This window comes from Macaca mulatta, chromosome 1 (assembly GCF_049350105.2).
Source record: "Macaca mulatta isolate MMU2019108-1 chromosome 1, T2T-MMU8v2.0, whole genome shotgun sequence".
Taxonomy (NCBI): Eukaryota; Metazoa; Chordata; class Mammalia; order Primates; family Cercopithecidae; genus Macaca; species Macaca mulatta.
The window spans coordinates 197,396,885-197,421,908 of NC_133406.1; the positions used below are offsets into that span (position 1 = coordinate 197,396,885).

Below are 25,024 nucleotides of genomic sequence, written 5' to 3' on the forward strand. Positions count from 1 at the left end.
GAGGGGTGAAGGCCTTTCAGGCGGGAGACAGGAGCTCCCAGAATAAACACTTCAGAATAAACGCCACACTCCTTCACAAGGCTCATAAAGCCTCTGCCACATGCACCAGGTCAGTCATTTGCCACTGGCACCCTGCCCTCCTCTCTGCCCTTCCAGTTTTTGAACTCAAGAGTTCTCTCTTGCCTGGGATATTCGCCACTCCCCAGCCTCAGTCTGAGCGACTTGCATTCTTCAACTGAGATGCCACCTCCTCCAGGAAGCCCTCCCTGATTTGCAGGCTGGTTTAGGTGCCTCTTGCGTGCACCCATGGTCCCTGTTCTTCCCCAGCTACTACTCTTACTGCAATGTGCTTAACTGCCTATTATGCATTTACCTGTCATCCTCTGCTAGATGTGTGGTCCCCAGCAAGTACAGGGACAGTGTGTCTTTTACTAATCACCATGACCTCAGTAGCTAGTATGTAGGAAATAATCAACACATATTTGTTGAATAATTGATTAGCAGACTAAACGATAGTGTGAACTGACAGCTGTGGGGGTTTTGAGCAGGAAGCATGTGAGATGAAGCTGGAAAGACAAGTTTGGCTCAGGTGGTTCAGGGTCTTGAAGGCCCATAGTGAGGCACTTGGACCGTGTAAGGGGCCCATGAAGGGTTCTGAAGTTTAACAGGGACACGGTCGGAGCTTCTAATAGGCAAATCTGGCACCACACACACACACACCACCCTCCGGACTGGTGAAAGGCAGGCTGGCTGGAGCTGGTATAGGCTGTCCCTCATCTCCTGGACCAGCCCCTGTGATGTCTCTTGCTGTCTCCTCCTCATGTGTGTGAACTAGAAAAGAAAAACAAGATCACACTTGTCTTGTCATTATCAGTTCACAAAATAATTGTACTTAGCCTGCTTTTGCCATCTCTTTGCTTTGTTCCGTGGAGGTGACTGGAGGCCAGTCATAATTCTAGAACAGCCCTGTCCACTAGAAATATAGCCTGAGCTGCCGGGCACGCTGGCTCACTCCTGTAATCCCAGCACTTTGGTAGGCTGAGGTGGGTGGATCACGAGGTCAGGAGTTCAAGACCAGCCTGGCCAACATGGTGAAACCCTGTCTCTGCTAAAAACACAAAAATTAGCCAGGCATGGTGGTGGGTGCCTGTAGTCCCAGCTACTCAGGAGGCTGAGGCAGGAGAATCGCTTGAACCCAGGAGGCAGAGGTTGCAGTGGGGTGAGATTGCGACACTGCACTCCAACCTGGGTGACAGAGCAAGACTCCATCTCGGTGGGGTGGGCGGAGAAAAAAGAAATATAGTGTGAGCCACAGATATAATTTAAACATTTCTAATAGCTGCATTCAAAAATGAAAAAGAAACCCATACGATTAATACATTGAAATTAATATATTTTAATTGCAAAACACATTTTAATATATGTTATTGATGAGCTATTTTACAGTTTTATTTTGTACAAGGTATTTTATTTTTATTTTTAAAAATAGAGATGGGGGTCTCGCTGTGTTGTCCAGGCTGTTCTCAAACTCCTGGGTTCAAGCGATCCTCCTGCCTCGGCTTCCCAAAGTGCTGAGATTACAGGCGTGAAAAAAGTCTTGAAAATCTGGTGGGTATTATTTTACACTTACAGTGCATCTCATTTATCCCAGCCACATTGCAAATGCCCAGGCACCACATCTGTCATGTGGCTGTGTCCTTACTGGATGGCATGGCTCTAGATGTCCTTCCCCTCAGAGAAAGGTCAGGGCAGGCTGGATCAGGAGGATGGTTGGGCAGAATGGGTGGGGAAACAGTGGTGTGGCATTGCAGGTGTTCATCCTGTCACTTTGCAAAGGATTATAAAGGTATCCCCTTTATAATAAAGGGGCTTGACTCAGAGGAGCAGGGGAGCCAGAGGCCCAACAGGGCTTGCTGGCTGCAGATTCCTCTTGTACACATCTGACATTTATTTACCCACCCTGGTCCCCAGGAGGGTCCAGTCCCAGCCAGACCCATGGGCCAGCTGTTCCAGGCAGAGCTGCAGCAGGGGACCCATGAAATTTTCCTTCTTTTTCCCTTTCCCTTGGGGGTTTGAAGGGAACTTTTTGGATGGGAGAAACAAAGCCTAAAAGCTTTGTTGGTTTAAACATTGATTGGGCAAGGCTCTATTCTAGTTCTGGGTCTTATCAAGTAACTTGGAGTCAAGTGGAAAGGCAGGCTTCTCACAGGGCTGTTGAACTCTGTCCCCAAAACAGAGGTTGTTGGGGTAATTCAGACTGGTGACGGTGAAGGTCAGCAGGAGGAGGCAGCCGTGGGCACAGAGCGGAAGGTGCGGACGAACCACCCGCAGATTCACAAGAAGGTGGCGAATGGGAGTACTTGGGGGAGAACGCAGAGGCTGCGGGGCTGTCTCCCAGCTTCTGCCATGTTCCCACCACAGGCTGTTCTTAACTCAGTGGCCCCAGTGATCCAGTTAGGAGGTGCAGAGTCCTTCCAGCGGCCCACCTCCCTCAGAGGAGCAGAGTCCTCCCGCCGCCTTAAGGCCCTCTCTGGCTTCATTCCTATTGCCTCAGAGCCTCTGCAACAGCAGCTCCATCTGCCTGGAATGCTTCCGATCCACATGACTCCCTCCCTCCCTCCTTCAGGAATGTTCTCAAATGGCATCTTCTCAGGGAGACCTCTTGGTCACCTTGTCTCAAATTGCAACCTCCCCAGTACTTCCTATCCCCTGTCCTTATGTCTTTTATTTCCTTATGTTTCTCCTTAGCATGATCACTCTGACATGCTATATATCTTTCTTATTAAATGGGAGTTTTGTCTCCTAGATAGTAAGCTTCCTGAAGGAAAGGATTTGTGTCTGTTTACTGTCCTATCCCTACCTCCTGGAACAGGACTGGCATAGAGTAGGTGCTCAATAAACATTTGTTGAATGAATGAATGAATAGTGGAAAGAACACTGGGTTTGGAGCTAGATTGATCTTGAAGGTTCAAGCCCCAGCTCTAGCTGTGTAACTGGAGAAAAACTGCTTAATCTCCATGCGTCTCATTCATTTGTAAGACGGAGATGACATAACTTACTTTATATAGTTGTAGGGGGATTAAATAATATAATTCGTCTGGGCACGGTGGCTGGCACCTATAACCCAGCACTTTGGGAGGCTGAGGTGGGCAGATAACTTGAGGTCAGGAGTTCAAGACCAGCCTGGGCAACATGGTGAAACCCGGTCTCTACTAAAAACGCAAAAAATTTGCTAGGTGTGGTGGCGGGCGCCTGTAGTCCCAGCTACTTGGGAGGCGGAGGCAGGTAATTGCTTGAACCCAGGAGATAGAGGTTGCAGTGAGCCGAGATTGCACCACTGTATTCCAGCCTGGGCAACAGAGCAAGACTCCTTCTCAAAAAAAGAAAAAAAAGAATGAATCCATTCAGCATCCATTGATCATATCCTTCCTGTGGCCCAGGTGTTGTGCAGGTGCTGGAGATACTGTGGTGAGTGGAGAGGCACTGTTCTTGCCATCCTGAGGGCGGTCTCAGGGGACAATGGGTGTAAGGCATAGCACCTACAGGCTTCCAGTGTCTCCAGGCGCCCACTCCCTTCTTAGTGAGTGATAGTTCCCCGAGATAGACATCTTTTGGAGTATTGGTCCCATTCACCATGACCATCCTCACTGCAAGGAAGAATCCCAACGACCAGATTATGTTTTGTGACCCACCACTGCAGCTACAGTTGATTAGATAGAGCCTCAGACTCTAGCTAGGCACCCAGATAGGTGAGTGTCCTTTGTGGGTCCAGACAGCAGGATCTGCTCCTCCCAATTTGGGAAATTTTAAAAGGAATTTCCATTTGTAGGTGGAACAAGCCCAACTGACTGAGAGGGAAGCGCTGCGACTGTTTCAGTACGGACACTCTTGGGGACTTGTTTGTACTTGTGTGTTATGTCCCAGCAAGTGAGCATCTTTTCTGGGTACCAGATGGCGGGGTCAGCTCCTCTCAATTTGGGAAATTCCTTAAGGAATTCCCATTTGCTGGTTGATCAAGCCCAAACACAGAAGAGAGAGGAAGCACCCTGACTGTTTCAGTTTGGACGCTCTAGGGGCTTGTGTGTTGCTGCAGTAGTTGGATAGTGTTCTGGTGACTGTGTGTGTTTGATACAGTCATGAGGAATTAGAATTCAATTTGATATTCTTTTGCAATACTGTTTGGCCCCAATCTTGTTTGGAATCTGGAGTTGGCTGTTGAATGGGAAAGTGGGATGGAGTTGCATGTATCCAGGCTTTTGCGGTGCTGTTGTAAGCTCAGTCGGGCCTGGTTAATATGCGATGTTTTCCTTTGGTGCTGTTTAGCCCCAGTGTTCTTCGGAGTCTGGGGAGGTTTGGCCCTTAAAAATCAAACTGCCATGAAAACTGCTTTACCCAAAATTTTGGCTCATAGTCTTTGTTGGATTACCTGTCAGGGCAAACAAAGTGTAACCATGTAAAGCTGGTGAGTTTGTATTGCTATGGCATGGGTGAAGTTTCAAGGTAAAAGCTATTGGATTTTCACTTGTATATGTGTCTACATACCTAGATGTGTTTATTTGTATGTACACTTGCTGTTGTATGTTGTGTTGGCTTATAAGAGCGCTCATAAATTAAGTAAATAAGTCTAAGCAATTTTCTTTTCTTTTTTTTTTGAGATGGAGTCTCGCTGTGTTGCCCAGGCTGGAGTGCAGTGACGTGATCTCGGCTCACTGCAAGCTCCACCTCCTGGGTTCACGCCATTCTCCTGCCTCAGCCTCCTGAGTAGCTGGGACTACAGGCGCCCGCCACCACGCCTGGCTAATTTTTTGTATTTTTAGTACAGACGGGGTTTCACCATGTTAGCCAGGATGGTCTGGATCTCCTGACTTTGTGATCCTCCTGTCTCGGCCTCCCAAAGTGCTGGGATTACAGGCATGAGCCACCGCACCCGGTTGAAGCAGTTTTCAAGTTCACATGACTTAAGTAAATCTTTACTAAACAAACTGGTTTTAAAATTATTGGTAGAATGAAAATATAAATGTCTTCAGAATTGTCAGCATACATTTCTGTCTGGATTTTATATTTGTCACCGTGCTTGGCCCTTAACTTGGAGGCTCTAAAGAGAGCACCTGAAGTTCACTGGCTATGAAAAAACTGGTTAGGCCGGGTGTGGTGGCTTATGCCTGTAATCCCAGCACTTTGGGAGGCCCAAGCAGGCAGATCACTTGAGGTCAGGAGTTTGAGACCAGCCTGGCCAATGTGGTGAAACCCCATCTCTACTAAAAATACAAATTAGCTGGGTGTGCTGGTGCACACCTGTAATCCCAGCTACTTGGGAAGCTGAGGCAGGAGAATTGCTTAAACCCAGGAGGCAGAGGTTGCAGTGAGTTGAGACTGCACCACTGCACTCCAGCCTGGGTGATAAGGTGAGACACTGTCTCAAACAAACAAACAAACAAAAAAAAAAACAAAAAAAAAAAAAAGAAAAAGAAGAAAAAAACTGGTTAACAAGGAAATAACCAACTTTAAATGATGGTGTCTAATAACTGTTTTCAGAAATAATCTAGATAAACTGTTAAAAATGAAAGAATTGAGTACATGTAAATGGCATGTTTTAGGTAAACTTTTTGTGTAATTTTAAATCTTAAAATTATTTTGATGCTCATTAACATCTGCATCATTTCCAGTTAAGAAAGGGTTATGATACGGGGAAATATGTTTCTAGAAACTGTGAAACTGTTCTCAGCTATAAAATGCTCACATCTGATAGTTCAGGATTTATTGCTTCCTAGGGTTTCACTAAAACTTAAGGTTACCAAGGATAAGAATTAGAGTTAATATATAATTATGCCTATAAAATGTGCCACAAATGTGCTATTAGTGAGAAAAAGAATAATTATATCTAATTCAGAAGTTATTTAAAAGTAAAATTAATTCAAATTATGGACTTGAAAATGATTATGAAACAAAGTAGTAAGGAACCAGTAAGTAAGGGAGAGAGGTGTGAAGAAAGTCATGGATGTGAAGATGTAATTTTGGCAAAGAAGATTGTAAAGAAAAGATAATAATTTTGTATGAGAAAGGATCTTGTGTGGTGAAATTTTTTATCTTGGAGTAAAATGTCTGGTTATTTAAAGAAAAAACAAGAAGAAAAAAATCTGGGCCTGGATGGAAAACCCAGTCATGTTGTAAAAAGACTTATTTTTTTAAGTTCTGAACAGAAATAGTACATTATATATTTTGTTGTTTGGAGAAGTGGATGAGAGTGGAACTGTTTTAAGTGGTGTTTGTTTCCAGGGTGAGTCAACTGAATCAATAGTTTGGGTTGGTTTCAGATCGGTTCCTTTAATGAAGAAAAACTGTGATATGGATACAAAGTTTTAATGTTCAGGAAAGATTAGCCTTGTCCTTAAGGAAATTATATTGATTAGAATTTCTCTCAAATGAATTTAAAGTGACATTCACTTGGATTAAGTAGTAATAAAAAAGGTGATATTTTCTAGTGATTTTTAAAAATCTGAAGTAGTTTATCACTGATTGACCTTCATGTGTATAACTTGAAAACAAAATATGTGCAAGTGTTGCACTGGTTTGAAGATTTTGGCAGTAAAAGTTACCTAATCAGTTGTCAGTACTGTGTCTAGAAACCAGTCTTGGAAGTGTGATGATGTGCTTTTAAAATAGCTGAAAAGAAATTGTTTTGTACTTGTTCTTACTTTGTCCTTGTTTTGTTGTATAGTATTGTGTCCGGAATTGGTTCCTTCCGGTGGGTTCTTGGTCTCGCTGACTTCAACAATGAAGCCGCGGACCCTCGCAGTGAGTGTTACAGTTCTTAAAGATGGTGTGTCCAGAGTTTGTTCCTTCCGATGTTCAGATGTGTCCAGAGTTTCTTCCTTCTGGTGGGTTCGTGGTCTCGCCTGACTTCAGGAGTGAAGCTGCAGACCTTTGCAGTGAGTGTTACAGCTCTTAAAGGTGGCGTGTATGGAGTTGTTCGTTCCTCCCGGTGGGTTCATGGTCCCGCTGACTTCAGAAGTGAAGCCACAGAGCTTCGCAGTGAGTGCTACAGCTCTTAAAGGCAGTGCGGACCCAAAGAGTGAGCAGCAGCAAGATTTATTGCGAAGAGTGAAAGAACAAAGCTCCCACAGCCTGGAATGGGACCCAAGCAGATTGCCACTGGCTGTGCGGATGGCCGGCGTTTATTCCTTTATTTCGCCCCACCCATGTCCTGATGATTGGTCCATTTTACAGAGCACTGATTGGGCCATTTTTACAGAGTGCTGATTGGTGCGTTTACAAACCTTTAGCTAGACACAGAGCACTCATTGGTGTGTTTTTACAGAGGGCTGGTTGGTGCGTTTACAAACCTTTAGCTAGACACAGAGCACTCACTGGTGTGTTTACAATCCTTTAGCTAGACAGAAAGGTTCTCCAAATCCCCACCCGATCCAGAAGCCCAGCCAGCTTCACCTCTCAGTATTTAAGTGAAAGATTATTTTTCATATTGAATTTACAAAACTGATACTTGCATTTACCATATTTCGATGATGGAGGAAAAAGTTGTCTTAGTTTGGTAAGTTTGGCATAGGGCTTATCACAGTTTTGATGCTTTGGGTCACAGTTCTGTCACTAGAATACTAGCAATTAGACATATGCAATGAGTAACCTATTTTAATACACTGGTTTGAAATACTGCAGGCAGTTATTCCTAAACACTAAATCACAGTGTTTTTATTTGTAACATGTTAGAGAAAACGATAGGACTTTCTTTAGTATAAATATCCTAGTAACTAATGCTTGTGTTGTTAAGTTACAGGGCTTTGATTCTTGAGCCTCAAGAAGGCACCAACCTGATAAATTTTGAGCATTGATACCAGTCAAATCCTCAGGACAGTGATGCAAGGCCAGTTCTGGGCCCATGTGTTGGAATAACAGGGTTTTCTTGGAGTATTGATCTGCTCTTTAATAGAAAATTGGGACCAGGCATGGTGGCTCATGCCTATAATCTCAGCACTTTGGGAGACCGAAGTGGAGGATCACTTGAGGCTAGGAGTTCAGGACCACACTGGCCAACATGGCGAAACCCTGTCTCTACTAAAAATACAAAAATTAGCTGGGCGTGGTGTCATATGCCTCCCAGCTACTTGGGAGGCTGAGACACGAGAATCTCTTGAACCCAGGAGGTGGAGGTTACAGTGAGCCAAGATGGTACCCCACTGCACTCTTGAATGCAGGTTTCTGATAACTTTGGAGATTGTGCCATTGGATTAGAGAGAAAACTTTCAGGGCACTTATTGAAAGGCTGATGTGCTCATATCCCAATACAAAGCAGAGCAGGAGTTGATTGCATGGACTGAACTAATAAGGGACTGAATTTTTTAATGGCTTTTGTTGTTTGAAATATTGCTGATTCTTTTTGTTTTTCAGAGTCTGGAGAATTTTTTTCTTTTGAGCTATTTATATCCTTGAAATATACTTTAAGTGTATTGAGTAGAGTATACTCCTATAAACACAATTTGAAACATGTTTCTCTCTCTGCCTAATTTCTCCAGAATTTGGAAACTATTTGTGAATATATATATATTTTTTTCCCCTGAGATAGAGTCTCGCTCTGTCACTCAGGCTGGACTGCAGTGGCGCGATCTCTGCTCACTGCAAGCTCTGCCTCCTGAGTTCCTGCCATTCTCCTGCCTCAGCCTCCTGAGTAGCTGGGACTACAGGTGGACTACCTGCCACCATGCCCAGCTAATTTTGTGTATTTTTAGTAGAGACGGGGTTTCACCATGTTAGCCAGGATGGTCTCGATCTCCTGACCTTGTGATCCGCCTGCCTCAGCCTCCCAAAGTGCTGGGATTACAGGCATGAGCCACCATGCCTGGCCGAATATTCTTAATTCATGGCAATGTGTTTGCTTTCATACATTAAATAAGAACCTGTTTTCTTTTGTAATGGGGCACACTTGGAGGAACTGGTTACTTTCCCAGTGCTTTGAAATGGCCTTGTGATAGGTTCCAGCAAAGCCAATTTAGGAGAGCTTATGTTGTCAATGATTCTTGCTGCACTTTGTGTAGGCAATCAGGTCAAGTATATGGGACTGAAGCCTATTTTGCAGGTAGATTGGTCCTGCTGTGATTCATCTTTGGTGGAAGTGGCAGACTGGAGAAAGAAAGACTGTTTCAGAAGAAAGCTCTGTATTAGATTAACCTTTGATTCCTCAGCGGCCACGTGGTCACTCATGGTATGGAGCTGCCTACGACACCCCTCCTCAGCATGAAGCAGCCAGAAACATTGACAGCCAGATTCCTCATGATTGAGTAACTGATAAATAGAAAGGGAGCACTGAAACTGGCCCAAGACTCCCAAAGACTGTTCTTTTGGAGGAACATAGAAATTGATCCTTCTGCTGTTAAAGCTTGAAACTTGTATTAGTTTTATCTGAATTCCTTCCTCAGGAAAGGACCTTCAAAAAAAGTATCAGAGAACTGAAACTCACGAGATCACTGCACCAGATGCCTCCTTGCCCCTCCATAGTCCTTGTTTTCTTACACATTGTTACATTTCTTCCCTGGTATATAAACCCCTAGTTTTAGTCAGGGAGATGGATTTGAGGCTGAGCTCTCATCTCCTTGGCTGCAGCACCTGATTAAAGCTTTCTTCATTGGCAATACTTGTCCTCTCAGTGATTGGCTTTCTGTGTGGTGAGCAGCAGGACCTGGACCAAACCTCGGGTGTTTCCCTAACATTCTCATAGTTCCACTTATAATACATTTAATATGTTAATACATGCAGTAGGTGTTTGGCACTAATTCCTATTTGTAGCCCCTGCCAAATCCCATAGATGAGCAATAAATATAAATCTACATAGTAGATGAGCAATATATATAAATTCTTGTATGCTACTGGTCATAGTAGGTGATTAGTAATGCTAGTCCCTCCTGCTTCCAGGTGCACAGAGCAGGCTTATTTCTTTGGAAATCTGCTCCCCAGCCTACCTCAGCTTAGGGCAGTCTGGGCACATCTTAGACATGCTTGAAGCCTAAGTAGGCCCTTGAACCTCCAGTGGTCTAGGAGAGCTCACCCCAATGGAGTTCAGAAAGAGTGAACTCCCATTCCTGGCACTTCTCACTCCGAATCCAGAGGAGTGATTATAAGGGGATCCTACCTGGGCACACAGATGTTCCCAGGCCTTCAGGTACTTCCTGGGAACAGCAATGGCTGGCCATATTTTGTATAAGAAGCAGGACAGTGATGCTAGAATCTCCTGTAGGTCAGGCTTTTCAGTGTTGAGATAACAGGATACCGGGGGAGTCTCAGCTAGGTAGCTCACACTGCCTGGCCACAGCTGATGCCAAAACTCTAGAAGAAAGTGAGGGGTCCAGTGAGGAATTCTGGAGGTTACTACACAAAAGTGGCACAGCACTCCCCAAAGGCACCAGCCATCACACCAGAATTGAGTGACTATCTAGAGCTCAATGACGGACTGCAACCGGGAGAGCAAGAGTGGAGTCTGTGTGCCAAGGCCTAGTCACTTGAGTGCCCAGCAGGGGCCCTAAGGCTGCTTACAGGAGGAGGTGACTGCTAGGTCTGCTCCAGCCCTGAGGGGGCTGAAGCAGTCAACTGGATGAAGAAACTCGTGAAGGAAAAGGGGCACCAATGGGGTGAGTGCCTTCGGTTTCTCCATGGAGTCTGGATAGACAAAGTAGAGGGAGGTCTTGGACGCTAGAGAACCAATGCCTCCAGATGGGTGGATTAGGAGCAAGCACTGAAGACAGAACATGGAGACATAAGCAAGATGGAACCTCTGGCCCTACATTTACTAACAAGAAGCTGTGTGCACCTCTATGCAGCCAAGAAAACACCTTGTTGACCTGCTGGCCAAGGTGCCAGGTTCTGCTAGGGTGGGGCCCTCCCTCGGCCCATACTTCTTCCTCACCAGCTGGACAGCATCCAGGTTTAGGTTAGGCTTAGATTAGCTTAGCCTGGGAGTTTCCACTCCTTTAACTTCTGATTTAGACTCTCAGGGTTTCAAGTTCCTATAACCTTCACTTGGTCTACAGTGTTTTGTTTGGGCATCTCTCCAGTGCAGTGCATAAGAAGAGTACCTCTGGAGTCACTGGGCTGACTGGGATGCAACCCCACCCCTGCCTGTGTGACTAAGTGCCAGTCACTTTACTCCTCTTTGGTTTTGATTTCCTTGTCTGCGGACCGAGGTCCATCTTGTACTTGAAATGTGACATCTCGATTCGAAGACATTTTGCAGCTGAAAAATCTATCGCTTGAATATTGATATGTCAGCCATTAAGAATTTCCTTCTGGTCTTCAGAAAAGCTCCAGTTTCTAGTGCATTTTTCTTTTTCCCAGGCCCGTGCTCCTTGCCCCTTGGTTTGGCTAACTCAAGAGTTCACATCTCTTCCTCCCCACTGCCATCATCCTGGTCCAAGCTACTGTCCTGTTTCACCTGGGCAACCACGACATCCCCTGCATCCACTACTGCATCCCTTACCCTGTAGAACTCTCCTAGCGGGACAGACAGATATTAAGCAACTAAACACACGTTACAGTGAGGATTATGAAGAAAAACGATGCGGTGCGTGCAGTTTAGGTGGGAGAGAGTCAAGGACTGCCTTTCTGAGGAAGTGACATTTAAGTTGAGATCTAAAGGATAAATAGAAGTTCACAAAGTGAGGTGTGGGGCAAGAGCGTTTCAGGCAGAAGAAACTGTGTGGAAAGAGCTGAAGGCAGGAAAAACCTTGGCCTCTTGTAGGAACTGAAAGGACGCCAATGTGGCAAGAGCTTGGTGAGCAGCGGCACTGACTCCCAGCGGCTTAGCATTGGCTTCTGGGTGGCCCATAGCTTCTGTGTGCCTTTAAGGTCCTGCACAATCTGCCCCTGCCGGCCCCTCATCCCCAGTCTCATTTCAAGTCCGTTTCTTCTGCCAAGGTGAAGCCAACATGCCAGTTTGAAGTGGAGGAGTTTGGGTCCTGGAAGATCCCACCTATCCATCATAATAATGCAATGGGCTGTCATCTTTGCAGCTGAACTTCTCTGGGGGTGCCTGGATCCTTCCCTGCTCTCTGGATCTGGCTTCCCCGTAGGGCGAGGACATGTGAAGAACATGACAGCATGGGGGAATGAGCTGGCTGCTGTGACAGGGTGCAGGCTGGGTGGGGGTTGTTCCTCAGCAAAGAGAGTCTCCTACAGACCCTGTGGAGCCCTTTGCTCATGGCCTTTGCCTGCATGCTCCTTCTGCTACCCCAGCCTTTGGGAGACCTTGCCAAATGTGACTGCCAAGCCTCAGCTCTCTGTGAAAGTCAATCCATGAGCAGTGCTGAGAGTTTCAGTAAAGTGATTACGGAAAGATGGGACAATGCCAGGTTTAAGACAGCCAGAGGTGACCAGCAGGGACCAGCAGGGACTGTGGGCTTAAACATTTCTTATTTGGGTATTAGAGGGGCATCTGGTCTCTGCAGGTGGGAGAAGAGAGGGACATTGGATTATATTCTTTTGCTCTTTAATGCATAAAGAACTATCTCTCCTGGTACCTGTGTGTGGCTGGGTCTCCCAGGATGGGGCCTGAGAGGAATAACCAAAGGGGAAGTGCATCCCTCCCACCCCAGAAATGGAGGAGCAGCGCAGGACCCTGCAGAACAAAGACAGCAAGTCTAGAATGACATGGAGGCACAGGAAATGAGGGCAGGGCTCTACTTAAGAGTTCCAAGAACAGGGTCAGCAGATAATGTAAGACTTTGGGGAATTCTTGCAACACTTCCATGTCTGCTATTTTACCGTCATCTTTTCCTTCTTCTTTACACAGATTAAAAAAAAAAACAAAACCCTCAGAGGCCAGGCACAGTGGCTTACGCCTGTAATGCCAGCACTTTGGGAGGCCAAGGCAGGTGGATCACTTGAGGTCAGGAGTTCGAGACTAATCTAACCAACATGGTGAAACCCTGTCTCTACTAAAAATACAAAAATTAGCTGAGTGTGATGGCACACGCCTGTAGTCCCAGCTACTCAGGAGGCTGAGGCAGGGGAATCACTTGAACTCGGGAGGCAGAGGTTGCAGTGAGCCAAGATCGTGCCACTGCACTCCAGCCTGGGCGACACAGCGAGATTCCATCTCAAAAAAAAAAAAAAAAAAAAAAAAATCCGGCCAGTCACGGTGGCTCACACCTGTAATCCCCAGTGGATCACGAGGTCAGGAGATGGAGATCATCCTGGCTAACACGGTGAAACACTGTCTCCAATAAAAATACAAAAAATTAGCCGAGTGTGGTGGTGGGCAACTGTAGTCCCAGCTACTCAGGAGGCTAAGGCAGGAGAATGGCATGAACCTGGAAGGCGGAGCTTGCAGTGAGCCGAGATTGCGCCACCGCACTCCAGCCTGGGTGACAGAGTGAGACTCTGTCTCAAAAAAAACAGTCCTTAGAAAGCCTCGCTGCATTTCATGAAGGAGACAGGAATGAGCAGGCTTTGGTCCTTACTGAGCTGGCAGAGGAGAGGCCAGGCGAGGAGCAGCAGGCAGCCCCATCCGCAAGGCCCGGAAGAAAGGGTGGCAGGAAAGCCAGCCCCAAGTCCAGTGTGATCTCTCAGTGCCAGGCAGTCCTGTGCCCAGACAGGGACAAGCATAGGTGGCTTCAGATGAGCTGGAGCGCCCAGTCCTCAGCCTCCCTTCTTTCCCTCTCCTGGCCTTGGCCTCCCAGCTAAGCAGAAGTTAGACAAGGTGTGGGCAAACATCTTTATTCTGTGTCCCAGATTCCCCAGGGCAAGAGAAAGAGGTTGCTGGGGTCAGTGCTGCAGGGACCATACAGACTCCAACCGCAAATCTGGCCTGGGGACAGACACGCTGTGTTTCTTCTGGTTGTGGCTGGAGATGGCTCACCAGAGGGGGTCAGTTGGTCTTCACCTCTAAGTCTACCTCAGAGTTGGAGAGGGAAGGAAGCCGAACTCCAGCAAGGGTGTGGAACCCTGTGATCTGCTCTTGCTCTTGGATCTGGTCTCTGAGGCGCTGGATTTCTAGGCGCTGCATTTCGATGATCCTCCCAGTTTCTTCTTGCTCGTTCAACCTTGCGGTGGGAGCCGTGCTGAGCATGTCCCTGCTGGGTTCTGTGAGGGACAGCAGGACTCATGTGGACCTGTCCATTGCACTGCTGCAGAGCCGATCCTCCCCTCCTCCCTCCCTGCTTCCTCAAACATTTATTGGGCACCTACTGTGGAGCCGACACTCAATCCCAGATGCCAGAGGTACAGAGACAAGCCATTTTGCCGTCTCGCAGAGAGATGGAGAAGTGAAGCAGCATACTTTAGAGTGATGAGGTGAATACTGAGAACCACCCCAGCCCAACCCCTCTCCTAAGCCCCCAGATCCGCCTGCACAGAGGCCCCCACCCACGGAGGCCACCCCTTCTCCCATTCTCCACATCCTAGGCAAGATGGCACTCTTCTGCTGACCTATGTTGGCTTCTGAACTGCCAGTCTTTCTCCTTGTGCAAAACCCCTGCTCCTGGAGACAGACCCCTTCCTGCCTCTCCAGGTGTGTCCACTCGTATCCTGTTCCTTGAAGACTTTCTCCCCGAGTCAGCCTCCCTGTCTGAGGTGCTGGCATCATCCTGGGCAATGGCAGTGTCCACCAGGGTCCACGGCTCACCGCTGCCCCACAAGGCTGAACTTGCAGCGTTAGTGACCTTGGCCTCCACGCCATGCCAGCACCCACTCCTGTGGCTTCCCCTCCCTTGTCACCTGGATGCCATGCTTTAGGTCTTTCACTCTAGCACTGTTCTCTGTTTTCTGACCACAACTGCTATAACTGCTCTATGCATGTCACACATGATCCTGGACTAAACTGAGACCCCCCTCTTCCTGGACAACTCAATTTCTTGCCTACCAAATGGGCTCTTTTTAGATTTACTCCCTTTTCTGGCCAGCTAGACCCCAGTGAGTTTCTTCCTCCATCTTCCCAACAGCGCCCTCAGTGTTCTAGTTGCCTTGTCCTCCTGTCCTATGCGCCCTGCTTGGGATCCACTGGGCTTCCTGGATTTGATGATAGGCATCTTTCATCAATTCTGGAAAAACTCTCGGCTGTGCCTTATTGTAATGTTGCCTCTCCTCATTCTTCCTTTCTCAAACTTCAATTAGACATACATTGCTTTATCCCACTCTCTCCTCTTTGTCTTTTACTATATCTTTATCTCTCTGGGCTGCAATCTGGGCAATTTATTCTTTTAGCTCACAAATTCCCCCTTCAGATGTGTCTAATCTACTGTTCAATCTGTCCATTGAGCTTCTAATTATAATAGTTTTCATTTCTAGAAGTATTATTTGGTTCCTTTTCAAATCTGCCTATGCAATTTTGGAAGACTTTTGCTTTTTTGTCTTATTTTCAAATTCCTTTTTTATTTTTTCAGACATGAAATTTTCTTATTTTAATAATCATACGAGCTGTGGGTCTTTGTTGGTTTTATTCTGTAGTTTGATTTTTTTGTTGATTTTCACTCCTGGTGGTTTATTTTTTCAAGTATTTAGTGACTTTTGATTGTGAGCTCATGTTCCTCAGAATATTATTTATGGGAATTCTTTGAAGCCTGTATTTAAAATGTACTCCTCCAGAGAAAATTTGCATTTGCTTCTGCTTGGGGCCTAAGGACACTACTACTGTGGGGTCCTTTTAAGGTAAATTTTCAGCTAAGATGGCCTTGAGACACAAATTGAATGCAAATTCTAGACTAAAACTTGTCTGAGTAGGGACTTTTGGGTAGAAGTTGTCATGCAGAGACCTTGTCTCAAGTTTTTTCTTTCCTTCATCCAGAGCCAAGATTGACACAAACACTTTCTCACCCATCTTCTTATGCAAGGTAAGTTTTCTCCTCTAGTCAATCTTTAGTTTCCTAATTCATTCTATTTTGCTTTGACTCTTTCTTTTTTTTTCCTTCTTTTTAAAACAGAGATCCTTGTCAGTTTTCCCATATGCATAAGGGGAGAAAAATAAAAACGTGCCTGCAACAGTAAACTGGAAGGAAAGCATGGTTTTCCTAATATTTTATTAATTTATTTATGAAAGTTATATATGCTTGTAGTCAAATAACCCTATAAGGCTTATTACAAATAACAGTATCTCTTGTTCTACATTCCACTCAATTTCTCAATCCTCAGAGGCAACAATTTCAATTATTTTAGCTAATTCTTTTGATATCTACTTCCACACTCTTTGATTAATGTGCTTACATTGCTTCTTTGATTTATCATTTTTAGGCATTATCTATTGACTTCTCTCTTGAAAGACGAGGATTTAGCTTTCCTTCAGCACCCTCCCCTGCCCCTGCATACTTCCCATCCCTTCATCCTCCCAATTTTGAGTAGATCAATAGTTAGAATTTAATTATGATTAATATAACTGCTGGTCACAGTTGAGCCATGTAGTGTACAATGATTCATTTCTCTTTTCCATACAATAATTTCTGTTCCCTAAAGTTAATAATTGCTTTGTGTTTTCATTTGCAAAATTTTATTTTTATTTTTTAAAATTTTATTTATTTATTTATTTATTTAAATTTATTTTTGAGATGGAGTCTTGCTCTGTTGCCCAGGCTGGAGTGCAGTGGCACCATCTCGGCTCACTGCAACCTCCACCTCCCAGGTTCACACCATTCTCCTGCCTCAGCCTTCCGAGTAGCTGGGACTACAGGCGCTTGCCACCATGCCTGGCTAATTTTTTGTATTTTTGGTAGAGACAGGGTTTCATCATGTTAGCCAGGATGGTCTCGATCTCCTGACCTTGTGATCCACCCACTTCGGCCTCCCAAAGTGCTGGGATTACAGCCGGCTTCATTTGCAAAATTTTATATGTCCATATTGCTAATGAAACTGTCTCAATAGTCCCATAGACAGTTGTTTTTGAATAAACATAGAAATTGACCCTTCTGCTATTAAAACCTGAAACCTGTATTTGTTTTATCTGAGTTCCCTCTTCAGGAAAGGACCTTCAGGCTCCTTAAAAAGGGAATGTCAAAGAACTGAAACTCACCAGATCGCTGCACTGGGTGGCCCTTGGCTCCTCCCTAGTTCTTGTTTTCTTACCCATGTTACATTTCTTCCCTGCTATATAAACCCCCAGTTTTAGTCAGTAAGAGATATGGATCTGAGACTCAGCTCCCATCTCCTTGGCTGCAGCACCTGATTAAAGCCTTCTTCCTTGGCAATACTTGTCCTCCCAGTGATTGGCTTTCTATGCTGTGAGCAGCAGGACCTTGACCAAACCCCTGGTGTTTCAGTAATATATTTTGTTTCCTTGATCAGGAACGTCTTGCTTGTGGCAGCTTGGCTGCTGTGGGCTGGGAGTCTCAGAAGCCCTCCTAAGCAGCTGCCCATCTAATTTTGGCTGGAGGTGAGTTTCCATCTCTCTCTGGCCCTGCCATAGCTAGCCCCTGATTGCCTTGGAAGAACTGCCTTTGAAATTTGACATCTGTACCCAGACAGGTGAGTGTCCTTTGTGGGTCCAGATAGCAGGATCTGCTTCTGTCAATTTGGGAAATTTTTAAAGGAATTTCCATTTGTAGGTGGAACAAGCCCAACGGACTGAGAGGGAAGCACCCTGACTGTTTCAATACGGACACTCTTGGGGACTTGTTTGTAATTGTGTGTTGCGTCCCAGCAAGTGAGTGTCTCTCTTGGGTACCAGACAGTGGGATCAACTCCTCTCAATTTGGGAAATTCCTTATGGGATTTCCATTTGCAGGTCGATCAAGCCCAACCAGTAGAGAAAGGAAGCACCCTGACTGTTTCAGTTTGGACACTAGGGGCTTGTTTGTTGCTGCAGCAGTTGGATAATGTTTTGGTGATTGTGTGTGTTTGATATAGTCATGGGAAATCAGAATGTAGCCAACTTGATATTCTTTTGCAATACTGTTTGGCCCCAGTCTTGTTTGGAATCTGGAGTTTGCTATTGAATGGAAAAGTGGGATGGAGTTGCATGTATCCAGGCTTTTGTGCTGCTGTTGTAAGCAGAGTCGGGCCTGGTTAATGTGTAATGTTTTCCTTCGGTGCTGTTTAGTTAGCCCCAGTGTTCTTTGGAGTCTAGGGAAGTTTGACCTTTAAAAATCAAACTGCCATGGAAACTGCTTTACCCAAAATTTCAGTTCACATTCTTCACTGGATTAACTATTGGGGCAAACAACGTATAACTATGTAAAACCAGTGAGCTTGTATTGGCATTTCATGGCTAGAGTTCCAAGGTAAAAGTTACTGGATTTTCGTTTGTGTGTGTGTCTACATGTCCATTTGTATGTGTTTATTTGTATGTATACTTATTGTTACATGTTGTGTCTACCAAGTTGGCTTATAGGTAAAAGAGCACTCATACATTAAGTAAAAATGTCCAAGCAATTTTCAAGTTCACGTGACTTACGTAAATCTTTACTAAACAAACTGGCTTTAAAATTATTTGTAAAATGAAAATAGAAATGTCTTCAGAATTGTCAGCATACATTTTTGTTTGGGTTTTTTATACGTCTCTGCTAGATATTCTGAGGTTTCAGTGTTTGGCATAGAAGGTTATAAAGCTATTAATCTCACCAAAACAAAGTGATCTTGGTTTATATGCCTTCTTTGACAGATAAGACTAATTTAATGTTGTTACGTGAATATTCTGAGTTATTGGCAAAAATACCTATGTATTTAACTTTGAGGCTATTTTGAGCACCTAATGTTCACTGGCTATTAAGAAAATGGTTGGACTGGGTGCAGTAGCTCATGCCTGTAATCCCAGCACTTTGGGAGGCCGAGGCAGGTGGATTGGCTGAGCTCAGGAGTTTGAGACCAGCCTGGGCAACACGGTGAAACTCTGTTTCTACTAAAATACAAAAAAAAAAAAAAAATTAGCTGGGTGTGGTGGCTTGTGCCTGTAGTCCCAGCTACTCAGGAGGCTGAGGCAGGAGAATTGCTTGTACCTGGGAGGCAGAGGTTATAGTGAGCCAAGATTGTGTCACTGCACTCCAGCCTGGGAAACAAAGCAAGACTCTGTCTCAAAAAAAAAAAAAAGGACATGGTTAACAAAGAAATAACTAACTTTGTATGATTGTGTCTAATACCTGTTTTCAGAAGTAATCTACATAAACTGTTAAAAATGAAGAAACCGGGCCAGGCGCAGTGGCTCAAGCCTGTAATCCTAGCACTTTGGGAGGCCAAGACGGGCGGATCACGAGGTCAGGAGATCGAGACCATCCTGGCTAACACGGTGAAACCCTGTCTCTACTAAAAAATACAAAAAACTAGCTGGGCGAGGTGGTGGGCGTCTGTAGTCCTAGCTACTCGGGAGGCTGAGGCAGGAGAATGGCATGAACCCGGGAGGCAGAGCTTGCAGTGAGCTGAGATCCAGCCACTGCACTCCAGTCTGGGTGACAGAGCGAGACTGTCTCAAAAAACAAAACAAACAAACAAACAAAAAAAACGAAGAAACCGAATACATGTCAATGGGATAAATGTTTTAGGTAAACTTTTTGTGTAATTTAAAATCTTAAAATTATTTTTGATGCTCATTGGCTATCTGGGTCATTTCCAATTAAGAAAGGGTTATGGGCTGGGTGTGGTGGCTCAGACTGTAATCCCAGCACTTTGGGAGGCTGAGGCAGGCGGATCACGAGGTCAGGAGATGGAGGCCATCCTGGCTAACATGTTGAAACCTCATCTCTACTAAAAATACAAGAAAAAAACAAAATAAGCCAGGCATGGTGGCAGGCGCCTGTAGTCCCAGCTATCTGGGAGGCTGAGCCAGGAGAATGGTGTGAACCCAGGAGGTGGAGCTTGCAGTGAGCCAAGATCCCGCCACTGCACTCCAGTCTGGGCGATAGAGTGAGATTCCATCTCAAAAAAAAAAAAAAAAAAGAAAACTTTTTTGTGAAACAAGGTAGGGGAGAGAGATGTGAAGAAAGTTATGGATATGAAGATATATTTTTTGGTAAGGAAGGTTATAAAGAGAAGATAATATATTTGTATGAGAAAGAATTTTGTATGATGAATTTTTTGTCCTGGAGCAAAACGACTGTTTTTTTTTTTTTTTTTTTGAGACGGAGTCTCGCTCTGTCACCCAGGCTGGAGTGCAGCGGGGCAATCTCGGCTCACTGCAAGCTCTGCCTCCCGGGTTCATGCCATTCTCCTGCCTCAGCCTCCCAAGTAGCTGGGACTACAGGTGCCTGCCACCACACCTGGCTAATTTTTTGTACTTTTAGTAGAGACAGGGTTTCACCATATTAGCGAGGATGTTCTCGATCTCCTGACCTCATATCCGCCCACCTTGGCCTCCCAAAGTGCTGGAATTACAGGCATGAGCTACTGCGCCCAGCCAAATGACTGGTTCTTTAAAGAAAAATGAAGAAGAAGAAAATCTGGGACTGGATGGAAAGCTCAGGCATGTCACGCATGGTCTGTGTAAGTCACATGTAGTTTTTTTTGTTTCTTTGCACATACAGAGAAATTAAAAAGTTTAGATAATAAAATATTATTTAAAACCTTATAGAGAATTGGATAAATTTGGATAATTAACATTTTTATAATTAAAATTCTTAGTCTTGATGAAGGTAAAATAAGAAATATTTTAAAGACATGCATTGGCAGTTTGGCAATTCTTTTTTTTTTTTGAGATGGAGTCTAGCTCTGGCACCCAGGCTGGAGTGCAGTGTCGTGATCTCTGCTCACTGCAAGCTCCGCCTCCCGGGCTCACACCATTCTCCTGCCTCAGCTTCCCAAGTAGCTGGGACTACAGGTGCCTGCTGCCACACCCAGCTAATTTTTTTGTATTTTTTTTTTTTTTAAATAGAGACAGGGTTTCACCATGTTAGCCAGGATGGTCTTGATCTCCTGACCTCGTGATCCACCTGCCTCGGCCTCCCAAAGTGCTGGGATTACAGGCATGAGCCACTGTGCCTGGCTGGCAATTCTTTTTTAATACAGTGAAGCATGAAGCCAGCTTTAGTGTGAAGCCAAATCTCACATACATGCTTGTATCGCTTCACACTGTGTTTGCTGTTTTGCATGAATAATGCTGGCACTGGAGTACTTACTAGTAGGTCATGTGCCTAGAGTGAATTTCTTGATTGCACAGGATGTATGGTGATATTGGTGGACTTAAGGATATTGAATTGTGTATGAGGAATAAAATATTCATCATGTGGTTTTTTGGGCTCTGGGTAAATGGTAGTCTCCAGGGTAGACTGAGTGGGGAAAATGGTGGCATTGGTTTCCTGTTTGTTTTGCTTCTAATTTTTATTTGTTTGCTGTTTGTTCTCCTTTGTGTTTTGCTTGTGTATGCATATATATAAAATCATCCATGTTCTTTAGTTTCTAGTGGAAGGCTTTTATAAGTTTTGAACAGAAATAGTACATTATATATTGTTGTTTGGAGAGGTGGATGAAAGTGGAACTGTTTTTGAGTGGTGTTTGTTTCTAGTGTGAGTCACTTGAATCAATAGTTTGTGTTGGTTTTAGATCTTTTCCTTTAATGAAGAAGAACTGTGATATGGGTACAAAGTTTTAATGTTCAGGAAATATTGGCCTTGTCCTTAAGGAAATTATATTGATTAGAATTTATCTCAAACTAATTTAAAGTGACATTCACTTGGATTAAGTAGTAATAAAAAAAAGGTGAGACTTTCTAGTAATTTTTAATCTCAAGCTGTTTATCACTGATGGGCCTTCATGTGTGTACTCAAAAACAAAACATGTTCAGGTTTCTAATACAATTAAGCATGATGCCAGACTTAGTATGGAGTCAAATCTCACACACATGCCTGCATTGCTTACATTGCTGCAAATCTCACAAACAACTTATCTATTTTTTATTTTGTTGCCCGTGCTTTTTGTGTCATTCACCAAATAAATATTGCCAAATCCAATGTTACAAAGCTTTTCCTCTATGCTTTCTTCTAAGAGTTTTATAGTTTTAGCTCTTCTGTTTAGATCTTTGATTCATTTTGACTTAACTGTTGTATATGGTGTAAGGTAAGGATCTACCTTAATTCTTTTGTATGTGTATATCCAGTTTTTCCAACACTACTTCTTGAGAAGACTGTCCTTTCCCCACTAAATGATCTTGGTACCCTTGTTGACAATCACTTGACCATATATTTGAGGGTTTATATCTGGCCTCTACATTCTATTCCATTGGTCTGTATGTCTGTTTTTATGCCAGTATCACACTGTTTTGATTGCTATAGCTTTGTTGTAGGTTGTGAAATCAGAAAGTATGAGACCTCCAACCTTGTTCTTCTTTTTCAAGATTGTTTTGGCTATTCAGGGTACGTTGAGATTCCATATGAATTTTAGAATGGATTTTTCTGTTTCTGCAAAAATGTCATTGAGGTTTTTATGGGGACTGCAATGAATCTTCAGATCACTTTGGGTAGTACTGACATCTTAACAACAAGTCTTCCAATCCACCACTTACTGGTATTTAATTTCTTTCAGCAATGTTTTGTAATTTTCAGTCTTTTGCCTCTTCAGTTAAATTGATTCCCAAGTATTTTATTCTTTTTGATGCAATTGTAATGCAATTGTTTTCTTAATTTCCTTTTTGGATAGTACACTGTTAGTATATAAAAATTGCAACTTTTTTGTGTGCCTTGATTTTGTATCCTATAATTGTGATTTTTGATCCTTTGTATAAAAATTTTCCTTAACTCCTTTGGAAGTCTGGAGGATTTTTTTCCTTATACTCTGGTGTTCTGAAATTTCAAGATGATGGACTTGATGTGGGTCTGTTTTTAGCCACTGTGTTGGATAGTAGGTGGATCTAACAGCTTCTTAAACAGATTTTTTTCTGTTTTCAGCCCTACCTTCACTTCCACCTCCAGAGATATCTGCTCCTGATCATTGCTGAGCCTTTTGAGGGTTTTGTGGCATACATTAGATTTCTTCTAGGTTCACCACTCTGGCTTCTGGGTGGGGGTATATTGATGAAACACAAGTGACAGGAGTTGATATTTGTTGAAGTTGGGGACTGGGGTCACAGGAATTCATTAGACTTCTCTCTCAATTTTTGTATATGTCTGGAAATCTCCATGATAGTAATATGAAGAATCTGGCTATATCACATGGCATCCCGAGGAGGTCTCAACTGAATATTTTGTTAGGATACTTGGACATATTTAAAACTTTTTTTTTTTTTTGAGACAGGGTCTTGCTCTGTCACCGGGACTGGAATGCAGTGGTGTGATCATGGCTCACAGCAGCCTTGAACCTCTGAGGCTCAGGTGATCAATTTTACTCTAAAATCCTCACACCTCAGCCTCCCAAGTAGCTGGAACTGCAGGCATGTGCCATCATGCCTGGCTAATTTTTGTATTTTTTGTAGAGATGTAGTTTCACCATGTTGCCCAGGCTAGTCTTGAACTTCTGGGCACAAGCGTTCTGCTCACCTTGGCCTCCCAAAGTGCTGGGATTACAGGTGTGAGCCACGGCACCTGGCCTGAAACATTTTTTTTTTTTTTTGAGACGGAGTCTTGCTCTGTGCCCCAGGCTGGAGTGCAGTGGCGCGATCTCGGCTCACTGCAAGCTCCGCCTCCCGGGTTCACGCCATTCTCCTGCCTCAGCCTCCCGAGTAGCTGGGACTACAGGCGCCCGCCACCTCGCCCGGCTAGTTTTTTTTTTTTTTGTATTTTTAGTAGAGACGGGGTTTCACCGTGTTAGCCAGGATGGTCTCGATCTCCTGACCTCGTGATCCGCCCGTCTCGGCCTCCCAAAGTGCTGGGATTACAGGCTTAAGCCACCGCGCCCGGCCCTGAAACATTTTTTAAGAGAAGTTTTGCAATTGTTCACATCTGTGCTTTATTTTCAAGAGAAGAGAAGATGGTTTCACCTCTGAGAAGTCAAGTATGTCAGTTTTCTTTTGTTTTTTTGTTTCTTGTTTTTTATTTTGAGACGGAGTCTCACTCTGTCACCCAGGCTGGAGTGCAATGGCACAATCTCGGCTCACTGCAACCTCCGCTTCCCAGGTTCAAGCAATTCTCCTGCCTCAGCCTCCCGAGTAGCTGGGACTACAGGCCTGCGCCACCATGCCCAGCTAATTTTTGTATTTTTAGTAGAGACGGGGTTTCACCATGCTGGCCAGGATGGTCTCGATCTCTTGACCTTGTGATCCGCCTGCCTCAGCCTCCCAAAGTGCTGGGATTACAGATGTGAGCCACCGCGCCCGGCCGCAAGTATTTCAGTCTTTATGACACATGCTGTGCTCTCACATCAACTCCGTAGGCCTGGTATTGCCACTTCAGGTACTACTCAGGGTTTACACTTGTCTCAACTTCAACCCTAGCCAAAAGTGCACAAAATGACAAAATTAAATACATATATAAGATTTTACATATATGTATTTAATTTTGTTATTAAATATATATAGTTATATAGTTGAAGACCGAAAAGAAGTTGCAAAAGTAGTACAAGGTTCCTGTGTGCCTTTCAGCCACCTTTCCACGTCATAATCCTATGTGATCATGGTACAAGAAACAACTGACACTTCAGAGACCCAATCCATAGCCAGGGGATGTTTCAGTTCAAGCCTCTAATCTTTATTCCTGAATGCAAACCACCAGAAAACAAAAACTTGAACCGTGTTGGCTTAGTTTGCCATAGAGATGCCTTAATCTCTTGGTTTTATTGATTGTCCAGATAAGGAATGGATACTTAAAAAATGCTTCTTTGGGGCCTGAAAGCAGCATGTGTAATTAAAGGCTGTTCATTGTTACTCATTCTTTTCCTAAGGATCCATGTGCTAAGTTTCTCAGAGAATTTATTGCCAGGGAAACGTTTGTTTCTCCAGAAAAAAGCTCCCTTTTGCCATACAATAAGAATAATATAAACGATCATATTTCTTCGTTTCTCTTTTTGCCTTGGCCGTCAGAAATTCAGAGGAACTTTAGGATATAATTGCAGTAACTGACTCATTTAATATTTATGTAATTATTTCCCCTCTTCCTTTAAATAGCTTCTCATCTTGCTTTTTGTCTTCATTTTAATTGTACAGGTTCACAATCCCTTATTCACTATTCTAAAATGCAAGAAGATCTAA

The 25,024-nt window shown here is 44.2% G+C and overlaps 1 protein-coding gene and 1 long non-coding RNA gene across 4 annotated transcripts in view; one reads left to right on the top strand and one right to left on the bottom strand.

The window, feature by feature from the left end:
* LOC106998150 (uncharacterized) overlaps nt 1–25,024 on the top strand; it is an 88,136-nt gene that overhangs the window by 976 nt on the left and 62,136 nt on the right. For both annotated transcript variants that reach the window (XR_013403305.1, XR_013403306.1), the window contains exons 2-3: nt 15,782–15,827; nt 17,269–17,448. This is a non-coding gene — a long non-coding RNA (uncharacterized LOC106998150). The remainder of the gene's footprint in view (nt 1–15,781; nt 15,828–17,268; nt 17,449–25,024) is intronic.
* Nucleotides 13,701–25,024, bottom strand: part of CFAP57 (cilia and flagella associated protein 57) — a 76,577-nt gene continuing 65,253 nt past the window's right edge. For both annotated transcript variants that reach the window (XM_028834875.2, XM_028834872.2), the window contains one exon: nt 13,701–14,082. In XM_028834875.2, the coding sequence (XP_028690708.1) occupies nt 13,868–14,082 (215 nt within the window). In that variant the 3' untranslated portion in view covers nt 13,701–13,867. The remainder of the gene's footprint in view (nt 14,083–25,024) is intronic.